We start from the raw sequence: 11622 nt of genomic DNA, 5'->3' as shown, positions 1-11622 counted from the left end.
AGAGATCGATGCTTTATCCAAACACCTGCAAGCTGTTTACAGGGATGACGTTCATATATTCTTTAAAAAGAGTCCATGTATAACAAACCATGTGACTTGCAGGAGGAGGATCTATCTATCTAATATGCACATGAATTCAGTTAGATTTTTGTTGAATATTGGTCTAGAAAAGGCACTTTTATTGTTTTTTGGCTTTGGTTTAAAAACAAAAAAACAACAAAAACAACTCGCTAGTGGATGCATTAAAAAGTGGAAAAAAGCAGCTGCCATGTTTATTTGTGGTCAGATGGATGGAAAGGATGGGAAAGATTGCCATAGTTACCATGCTTAATTTAACACACACAGCTGTGTGACTGTAGAGATGATCTTACTGATCAGTTGTTTTGACTGAACTGTGGCAGCCATGTTTGTTTGGCGCTTTCTTATTATGAAGTGTGAAAAGTACAAATCCACCAATGTGTTTTCACAGCCTGGACGTTGACATGGTTGCCCCTGTTTACAAGGGGGACCTAATCACATGACATAAACATGGCTCGAAGCCTCTGCTGCTCAGGTGTAGTTTTGCGGTCCGGCCCCGCTCCCTAACAGAGCAGGAATGGACCAGGATGGAGAAGACGTCACAAGAAGAAGAAAAACAAGCATAAACAGTTTCTTTATTGAACTTTTAAATTGCATTTGTGTGCATTTCCAGGTTTGTTTGTGCCACAGGCGAGGCTGTCTGTCTGATTCATGTGATTATAAGTTTCCTGCTATCCAGGCTCACCACTTCTAAATACGACTGTGCAATAGAGCAAAGCATTTTCAAGTTTCCACTCAAAGCAAAGCGCAATTATTGTGTGCTTTCGGGTCTCCTTAATATTTGCAGCGAGACGGAAAAGGTAATAATAAGCAATGCTCTAATGGAAAGGCCAAAACAGAGCGGCGCTTGTTCTTCTCAGTTTGTTGGTGTCTGACTGCCACATGGCCTCTTTGTTCTCCGCTTTTTTAAGTGGCCAAACATCATAAATGCATGACATGCTGCGCTGCAACTCAACATGTGGGGACAGTCTCTAGGCACAAACACTCGCTGGAAAATTCACACTTTCCACCACCCTCAGACCAGCAGCTCTTGATTCCTCCCATTTCACTTCACTGATTTCGTCACAGACGTTTTGATGCTCTTTAAAGTCCCCCTGGAGAGGCAAAGTGTGGTGTGGTGTGCAGCCAAGCAAAAGTTCACTGAGTGACTGTGTCTGATCCTGCTTTATGTCACACTGGAAGGGGTTGGGGGAAGGGGGGGTGGTGGCTTAGGGAGATACTGAAGGAGGATGCTGTGGGAGATTTTCAGAGTGGTCAGCTTGTTTCTGCAGAAGTTGGGGAAGGGGGCGATTACAGCAGCAGAGCTGTGGCTGCTGAGACTCGAGTGCTGTGACGATTAGAGCTGCAGAGCATGTGTGGAGCCTCGGGAGCTAAATCACATGGCATGGTGACACTGGACTGCATCTGATTAAAAGATGTTTTACGGCTTAAATGGCCACACTGCACGTGTCAGCAATAATCTCCTTTTATGAGGGAATACATCACAGGGCAGCGCATTGTGTATCCCTACCTGGGTGGGATTGTTTGTGTTTGCGCTGCAGTCACTTGATGTAAGCCCCTGTAACTGGAGAAGGGGTGTGTGTTTGAACCAATCGTGCCGGGGGTGATTGGGATTTATCTGAGGAAATGAATGTGCCACAATCGTGGACAGGTGCTGTCAGCAGAAATTTATTTGAGTCTTATGATCATAACAATGTCTCCTACAGCTGTTTTAGAGGAAAGTAGAGAAAATGCATGTCAAAACATTCTTCCTCTTTTTTTGTCATTTTTTTTGCACATCCCTAAAAGTGAAGTGCTCACACAAATAACAGAACTAAGCTCCCAAAAGTTGATTCTGTTCATCTGGATGTAGAGTTTTCAGTGGGAGAAACGTTTCGTCACTCATCCAAGTGACTTCTTCAGTCTCAGCTGACTGCAGGTTTCTCCAAATCTTATAAACAGTACATTTGCATAATGACTGAAACTATCACCGCTGATGAACAACCACTGATCAATGGCCATTGGTACCATTCACAGAGAGTTGGGGAATGGCTGCAATCACAACATTGTAAGATGTACCCTTAGGCCCCCTCCTCAATTCAGAGATGGGCTTTCCCTTATCACATAAATGGCCTCCATTTATGTGAAAAAGGATCCTTCAGAACTAAGCGTCTGAAGGATCTCTCTACTACAGGACCAGATCAAACAAGTTAAAGTACCAATACTAAATAATACAAATTATTACAAAATACCCATACTAATAAAAATAGGTCTAATAAAGAAATATCCAGATTATAACACAAAATTTAAATATAAATAAAGTTGATCATGGTACCCAGATCAAAATGAATTTTTGGCCCAGATGTGCCCCACAGCTGCAGTTTATGGGCCACACTGGCTTCTGCATGTCAGTCACACGCCCACCAAATTTCAGGCCCACACGATACAATGTTCAGCCTGGCTTGCTAATGATTTTGGGCCACATAAATGGCACATGACAATACATCTGCAACACATTGCATTGTCAGATAGTTTAGTCTCTTTCTTGTACTGTATTGGAGCAACTGTAACCCACATAATTTCCTTAGGGATTAATAAAGTATGCTGATTCTGATTCTGATGACACATGCCATTGCCGTACCTCAGTAATTCCTATTCTTTCAAAACAATTAATACACTAAGACATATATATTAAGATTTCAAATGTTAACTTTATTTCTCTTTATTTCCAAACTAAAGTCCATCAAATACCTTACCTGGAACAGTTTCTTTCTATGCCATTTTCATCACACACTGCTTTTAAGGACATTTCACGTGTTATTTCAGTGCAGTGTAAGTTTTTGACATGAATCCAAACAGGTTTGTCCCCTATTCTTAAAAGTAATAAAGACACTGAAAAAAAAAACTTCACTGACTGCTGTGAGTTAGGCAGTAGTTCACCTCCTACTCCTGACCTTTCCTGGTAGTTTCTCTTGCAGCTTTAACTGTGGATTGCTTAATGTCTCAGGGAAGTAAACTAGAAGATTTTGTGACACTTCACCAGTTTGGCCCAAATAAATATGTTCAGTTAACAATTATCCGTTTGTCTTTGCCATATCATCATGACGGTACAGCTGTCAATAAGTTACTTTGATACTGAAGAAGGATTAAAACATGATATCTGGAGATCTGGAGTTATTGCACGTGTCTCATATTTTTTACTGTTTTCCATCTGTTTCATTTCTTAATTATTTTATGATTGATTATCACGTTTTCAGAAATATTTCTAGAGAAAAAAGGGAAAGTGATGATTCTAAGAGAAAAATCTGATTGTTTTGATGCCACAGTAAAATGTATTTAGTGCAGAAACAAATCCCCATCTCATCACTGTTGCACTGTTGGCCGATGCTGCTCTGTATGAATCTAAGTAGACAGGGAGGCTAATCAAGGTAATGACTAATTACTGACAAAGCTATAGAGTTAATTGGTATTTATTGATCTGTTTTGTTTAAGGGGCCTGAGTTGTGCAAAATATTTGTCCTCTCAGATTTTTACAACTGTTTTCATCTTTTTCTCCACTGAGGTTTGTAGGCACACACACACACACACACACACACACACACCCCTTTGCAAACGTGCATGCTGCCTTTGAAGTAAATCTCTCCCATGTTATTTTGATTTTTGCTTGTAGTATTTTGCAACTTTGTTTACCGGAGATTTAATACGGAATTTTACCTCTAGAGCTAAGATCTAACTGATGCTTAAGCTTAATTAAGTGTAATTAAGTAACATCACTTTGGAGTTAACGCATAGCTCATTTTATTTATCGGTTATGGTTTCAAAAGTTTTCCACATATTTAGTCACAGGAAAAGATAATGTGCATTTAAACAGAAAAAGTCAGGTTTCTATTTCATGTATTTTCACCATCAGTGAAGAAGTAAGCTATTTCCAATAGAACAAAAGTGTTAATGTTATGTATCTGAAGAGGGCGCTCTCACAGTTCAATCACCTGAGTCTAGGGGAAAGGTGAGCGATGGGACAGAAGTGGAGTCTACAGATTTTTCTTAATTGAAAGAAATGCACGAGGAGGAAAAGACGTAAGACGGACACTAAAAATAGAGCCAGTCTGTACTTCTGTACAGCCAAAGTCTGCTGTGTCTATTGCTCCATCTTTCATAAAAACAAGCCCCTCTGAGTGAAAGTCTCTTTTGTCCACCGGGGAGCCTTCAGTCGACAAATGCGTCATCCTGAACCTCCAAAGTATTTCTGCTCGCAATATTTTCCCACGTCACTCAAATACCTGCCTGTGTCCGCGACAGCTCGCTGGGTTTGCCTCCCCAGCTTCTGCACACCCGGAGCATCAAACAGAAGAAGAAGGGTCATTGGCTCTGAGGAGTTGATGACGGCGAGAGCGCACTCTTCTTCAGGAGCGCATTTTTAGCCTTTATTTGTCTGACTAACGCTCTGCATCTCCGTCCTGTGGGATGACATTACAGTGCAAGGACTGAGATTCGTATTTATGCGGTCACTTTGTTTGCTAGTATTTATTTTTGCTTAATTTTGGAGGCGGAGAGCGCGTTTACTGTCCAGAAGCGCGCGGCGTGGCACACGCTGGAACAAAAAAACAGCTCAGTGCAGCGCAGGCAGGTTTCCCTTTTAAAAGCAGCAGGACAGGCAGGAGAGTTACGGAGTCTTCTCGGGGAAGCGGTGTCTGTGCGTGACAGAGACGGACTCTAAAAGAAGACGAAGAAGAAGAAAAAAAATCGGGATACTGAGCAGAAATCGGCAGCGGGAACTTGGATATGGCGCCTGTGAAGACGTTCGACCTTTTTGTTGGAGTTGTTTTAGTTTTGCAGTGTGTGTGGAATGTGCAAGCCGAGATCACAGCCAGTAACGGTAAGAAGACCGCGTTAGCCATCAGGCATTAACCTGCTAGGACCGAGTTGAGATCTGTGCCTTAAAGAGCCAAGTTCGTGCATAAGTCTCCTCTGCAAAGCGTGCAGGAGAAATGATGCAGACACAGGTGGACTGCTGGTTAGCCTCTGCGTGAGATTGTTTTACGCGCAGAATTCATTGTTTGCTGCTGCAGAGATCCACTTGTGTGTTTTAAAAAAAGAGTGGACAAACATCCTGTCTCCTTTTTATTTTAAGAATTCATTAGCCTAAAGAAGGCTGTCATGACCCACTAACTTACTCCCTTTCGAGTAGACTTGATCTGATGCTAATTATCATAATTTCCCAACTACTACAAGGTTCACTTAATTGCTTTGCTTTTCCTGCATGTTCTTATGCACTGCCTCCGAGCTCGGCTGATTTTTTGTGTTTTCGCATTAATTCAGCTTGTGCAGAAGCACAACAAGCTTCCTCTTCCTTGTTCTTCCCACTCTGACATGTAAGGTGGAAGTGTCAACCATGTGCAACTTTTCACAGTTCTTACTTTTATTTAAGGTTCAGGTTGGATACCTAGATGTTCATCCTGTTGATGTCCTTGATTAAGACAAAGTCCATACTGGAGAATCAGGATTCCTGTGCAAACAATATCCCTACTGTAGTCCACCTGAACCCCCCAACAAACACACACACACACACACACACACACACACAAATCTGTAATCTCAGCCCATCCCACGTCAGTTTGCCCTCGGTGGGAGAAGTTCGTGCCAGCATCGGTTCTGTTCGCGCTGGCCAGCTCGTGTTTCCCAGGGCTTTTTTATTGCTGGCAGCAGATCTTCATCACGTATCAGATAGTGGTGAGAGAAATGTTCAACTGCTGACAGTGACTGTAAATTCAACTCGCATGTGTGTGTGAGTGCAGACCACAGGGCTGTTTGGCCCTGTTTGGGAGAGAGAGAGAGCACGATGCTATCAGCTGCGTGTGTGGTGGTTTGCACAGGGGCATGCACGTGCTGCTCGTGTTTTTTACACTCTCACACAGTCTCATTTACGAATCCTGCCACACTCCAGGCTCAGAGCTTAGATTAAATTGTCGGCTCATTTCCTTCGCCTGGTATTAAAGCTTGTTTTAGAGGTAGACAGATTACAGGAATGCCCACCAAACCAGCGCTACACTCGGAGTCCTTCATCAGTCCATCTCCTGCTTGAGCTGGATGCAGCAAAACTGTATGTGGGACAGTATTTTTAGATATCTGGGTGAGGTGCTTCCCTTGCCGTGGGCTGACCTCAAATCCGCTGGAAGGAGCAACCCCTGCCCTTCTTTAGATAGGCCTGTATTAACAGAGTGCAGGTGGACTCTTCCACTCTCTGTAGGTCCTCTGGGATGATATAATGCACCATTCACATTTAGAAAAGCTCGCAGGCCTTCTGAAAGTGGCTGAGCAACTCCACTAGAAGCTGAGATCACAGCAATGGTGGAAACATTCCCTTCTTCTTTATTAGTTAGATGAGTTGTGGAACACATCTGGGCGAAATTACACAACATCCTGTGAGTGCATTAGGATTTGTTTTTTTTAAAAGCTTTCAGTCTGTGGCTCTGGATGTTCACCCAGAGATACACTCAACAGGGGCACTCTCAGAAAATTGACACTGATTTTGGGGTTAATTTTCACTCTGCTGCTTTTCTCCGAGTGGAAAAAGAGATGTTCCACCAGAGCCTGGAGAGTATCTGCATGTGCGATAGGGGAATAAGAAGGAGAGCGTGAGAGAGAGTCTTGACTCATGTAATGATGTGGTCTGATTTAAAAGCCTTTGCTGAAGGCTGTTAATGTGCTAAGATTGCGGTTGTGTGTGGAATTTCATTTCGTTGCGGATGCTGGGAGTGGGGTTTCTTCACGGGCTGGAAGAGGCTGATAGAGGGTTAAAAAGCTTACAGGCTGCAGCGACTGTGGACGTCTCCAGCTCCAACATGACGCTCCTCATCCATCACGCTGCCAGCAGCTGCCTTTGCAGTCCTACAGGCGCACACTCAGAGGCACATTAAAATGAGAGCTGTGAAGAAAAATGCATGCTCAAAGACTTTCATGCCTTGGTTTTATTCTTGTGGGTAAAATACCTAGCTATGTTCCTAGCTAACAAACCGCATATCTAAGCTTTTATTGATGACCTCTGTGTCCAGAGTCACGTGTTTCTTTCTCTCTGTCTCAGACACAAAACAGAGATTTCTAGTTTGAACATGCGAGATCTCAGGCACATCAGGTGCTTTAAAATCCACCTGTTTTAAGTCCTTTTCAGTCTGTGCATAAACAGAGGTGAAGAAAAAACCTTTAATTCTGGGCTCAGGAGGGAAAGTTGGAGTATCAACAGTATAAACAAATAAAGCTGAAACTTTGGAGATAAAATGATGACAGATGAGCCTTCTCTTATTTATTCCAGTATTGGAATTTAGTCAAAGTCATCAGAGGTATATGCACAAAACTCTCCTTGATGCCATTACACTGTGGGTCAGGGCAGGTCTCACCTCCAACATGTGCTTTTTTAGGACCCTGTGGCATCACAATTGCACATGCTACTGTTAACAGAGGATTTATACTACTGTGTTAAATCTGCGCTGTAGGCTATGTCATAAACACAGACCCCTTTGAACCTTACGATGTGAGCTATGCCACGATGCACACCACAGTGGAAATGTACTGTAGGTGTTTGGCATGGTCAGTGCTGTCAGTTCCTTCTGTGCATATCCAACTTATTTTTTTGCCACAGGTTTTAAATTCACCGGTAAGAAAATAACATCGCCTCAATATGAAGACACATTTATCAGCAGATTGCTGGAGGGAGATTGCCGAAACTATTGGAATATAACTGCCTTGAGGCGACTGTTGTTGTGACTTGACGCTATGTAAATAAAACAGAATTGAGTTAAGCTGAACTGAATATGGGGGAATATACAAAGAACTGAAAAATGGAAGGACTCTGAAAAAAAGAACATTGACTAAAACAAAAATAAAGGGCCCAGGAGGGAAAAACAAACAAGTAGAAAAAAATACCCCAAAGGATATTCTTTATTTCTGGTACCACATGAAACACTAGGACATGACCACAAGGTAATTAACAGCACGCACAAGCATGAATGCTGGGTAGGGTAAAGATTCACCACAGCCCAAGTCCAAATTGGTACAAAGATGCAAAGCAGGTTTAATGTTGAGAAGGATGATTCATATTTTGAATTTATTTAATTTATTTCATCACCCCAATCTTTTTCTGAGCCTAATCAAGAAGTTTTTCGCCCCTAAACCAGACGCTAATTAAACTGGAAGCAAAGACTGAGCTAAAATGACAACAGTGTGTAAAAGCGGTGTTGCTGTGGCCACAATCTTGTGACAGATTGTCATTATTTGATGCCTGTGGCCACTACTAAGTTGTGTCTTACAACACTAGTAATGCAAATTCCTTTGCATTTGCAGTGTTGCTACATTTCCCTCTTCTCTTCGTCATGCTTCGGAGGTGATTCCCAACACAAACTGCCTGCTGATTCAAAGCAGGAGATTCCAGCTCGGTCTTCTTTAGTTGTTCTCCTTCTTTAAGCCTCCTCGGAATCTCGCCCCCACCATTTCTCCCTTTTTCTGACATTGCACATTTCAGAACGGACAGAATGAGCTAGCTTCTTTACCGGCCCCACTGAATGACCTGCTGAAAGGAGCTGCTATGAATGGATGAAGGGGGTGGGGGTGGTCTGAGGGGGTGACAGACAGGGAGGGGCGGCGACGGCGGCTGGGTTTATTGTGCTGCCCTCTATGTGGCAACAGCGGGCCATGGCATATCGTCCCACCCACCCCCGCTTAGTAGCATCCAACAGCAGCACCAGGTTCTTGCATTAGTCACGCCTGACCCTTGTCGCTCAGCCCTCCGCCCCTTTTAGTCCGAGGAGAAGCTCACGCTGATGGCTTTAGAGGGCTGGAGAGCCACACGGAGTTCAATAGGCTCAGAAACAAAAAGCAAAGAGGCCACTAGTTAATGAAGCCCAGTGCAGTTAAGCTACTCTAAGCTTTTTTCTTATTGGTTCAAAAGTTCCTTTACATCCAGTTGTTAAAAATGCTGCTTGAGCTATCACATAGTTTTAATGATTACTGCTAGGCAAGAATCATGTCTGTAGAGTAAGCTTGAAACGGTCAGATGGAGGACCAGGAGATTTGTGATGGTTGAAGCTATGCAAATTTGGATGTCAGTGAAAGATGACAAGCATTTTCCAATCATCAGAAACATCCCCTCTCTGCAGATGATTGCAGCCAGTAGACCACAGTAAGGCTGTTATCTGCTCCTCCCTTAGACTCGGCTGAGGGATGTAAGAAATAGATCATAAGCGTGGAAGAGTGGAACAAGCACAATAGTTTTCATTTTGGGTAGGAGGAGTTGTGTTTTGCATTGGGAAACATTTGAGAGGATAACCGAGAAAGGGCGGAGTCCTAGAAAACAGGCACTTGCCCATCTTTTCTGACCGTCATAGTGAAAGAAGAGACAATAACAGCAGAACAATATCAAAATATGGGACTCTAAAGTGTAGTGAGTGATGATTAATAGCTGAGATTATAGGAAGGAAAAATAAAGGGTAGCAATAAAGGAAAACAGTTCCCCTGGGCACTCTTCTGTATATATATATATATATGTATGTATGTTCTCTATACCTGGTGTTCTAGGAAACATATTTTGTTTTACACTGATTTCATTCCTCCTCATAAAAGCTTCACTAGTGCCGGTTTCATCTGGCTGTTCTGCTGCAGTTAATTGACTGCAGATTGGAAAATTAACCCCAGCAATGACTCCTGATGTTTGTGTAATGATAGTGGAAGGAAATGTGTATCAATTCACAGTTGCTTTGCAGATTTTCCAGTAATTTGGATGTAGCATTGACAAAGGATCAAACATATGTTAACCAGACCGAGTTTGTATTGACAGTCTACAGATTATTATACAGTATTTAGTGGGTGGATATAAAAACAAATCTTCTGTCATTGTTATAGAATTTATTTGAAGGGTTTTCTATTCATTGCACATTATAACAACCAATGATGTCACTTTTCGACCGAGGCGTGAAGGTGTAGCATTTGCAACAGTTGACTGTCCTCTGTACAGCCCTGCACACTACTCTATCCAGGATCTCAGCCAGACTTTCCATTTCTTCTGTTTTTGGCCTTTCCAGGACAAAATGCCCGGCTTATAAACAGTACTTAAGCTGTCAGTTTCAGTCTATGTTTATTTTGGTACTAGACCATGTGAGAATTGGAGTTCATGGAAGATTTGCTGTTTGCTTTAGTGTCTGTTGTAAGTGTGTGTGCCTCCCTGAGTGTCTGTGACTAAGATTGAAAATATCTGCAGCTTTTTTATGTTTCAACAACTGTTTTATTAACATGTCCCAAGCTTTAGGGTACTTTTAAATAGGAAGTGAGCCCTGCGTTCTTTCCACACACCAGCAGGTGAAAGACAAACAGAATGACAACGTGTTTTCCACTTTCAGTCTGAAGTATTAAAACTATCCCAGCAATATTTTAGAGATGATGAAATCTGCCTGTTTGTTACTGCTGACGGCTAACTTTGGATCGCATCAGTATTGGAACTTATAAGTAACAACATCATGTGTTGGATTCTACTTTGGTTCACAACGCAACTACACTGATATCTAAACTGATATATAGTCCAGCCTGTCTCCGTGTGTTTTGCGGACTTGGAGAAAACCTTGGAGAAGACCACTTCCCCCAGTGAGGGCTTCAGGTACAGAGTATTGGACCTATTGTTTCAAGCTATCTATTACCGATAAATAGTATGACCCTGGTTTGCATTGCTGACAAAATGCAGTTGTAGTTCTGTTGGTTTAAACCAATTATGACCTCCAGCTTGCATTGGGGCGGTTTGCAGTTGAGTGTGGTTCTAAGCTGGTATCCACGCTTGGTTGGGAATGAGTTGCTACCCCAAGTTATGGACTTTAAGTATTTCGGAGTCTTGTTTATGAGTGAGAAAATGAGAGAGATGAGCATGATAGTGAAGCTTTCGATTTACTGGTTGATCTATGCTTCTACCCTCACCTACAACCACGAGAGGAGGGTAGTGACTGATACAATGAGACTGCAAGCGACAGAAATGACCTTCTTCTGGAGTCCCCACTCCTCACACTGAAATTGGCCAGTTGCGGTTGTTCTGGCATCTGACCTGAATGCAGGCTCAGGTCTGTACTGTACTATCCCTTTTATTCCAACCATGAAACAAGAACAGCCACCGAAGGTATAAAAGTTTTGTAATGTTTTTGTATGTTTGTGTTATCCTAGAAAACAGCTGGCTGACTGTTTTTGGAGGCTGCTCGAAGCCTTTCCTCGATCGCCTTCTGGTTTATGTCCCTGTAAATTATGTATGAGTGGACTGTCAAACTGCAAAAATTCAATCTTCTTGTTTTGTCAACTAAAAGTAATGTGTGGTCTCGATAAACCTTGAAAAATAAAATGAGTCCCATACTGCCTCTTGAAAAGCTGTTTTTCTATCTTGGAGGAGGTGCTCTTGATTCATGCAAACGAGCCGCAGTTGTCTCCCAGGACTGCGTACACCTGGCATACCGCCACACGACCCACCTATTGAAACTACACTGATAATTCTGATTAATTAGATGAGATGGACTGACTCCAAAACTCTTTTCTCCTCTTTACTGT

At 42.5% G+C, this 11622-nt stretch overlaps 1 protein-coding gene across 1 annotated transcript in view; it reads left to right on the top strand.

Annotated features, from left to right (window-relative positions):
- Positions 1-4053: 4053 nt before the first annotated feature.
- Positions 4054-11622, top strand: part of plxdc2b (plexin domain containing 2b) — a 113329-nt gene continuing 105760 nt past the window's right edge. Inside the window, exon 1 of the mRNA XM_085468227.1 lies at positions 4054-4933. Within this exon, the coding sequence (XP_085324353.1) occupies positions 4840-4933 (94 nt within the window). The 5' untranslated portion in view covers positions 4054-4839. The remainder of the gene's footprint in view (positions 4934-11622) is intronic.

The sequence above is a fragment of the Copadichromis virginalis genome, linkage group LG9, assembly GCF_057382275.1.
Source record: "Copadichromis virginalis isolate Kocher_CV1m ecotype Utaka linkage group LG9, C_Virginalis_male_GT1.1, whole genome shotgun sequence".
In the NCBI taxonomy this organism is placed as follows: domain Eukaryota; kingdom Metazoa; phylum Chordata; class Actinopteri; order Cichliformes; family Cichlidae; genus Copadichromis; species Copadichromis virginalis.
This window is presented reverse-complemented; position numbering and strand designations above follow the sequence as displayed.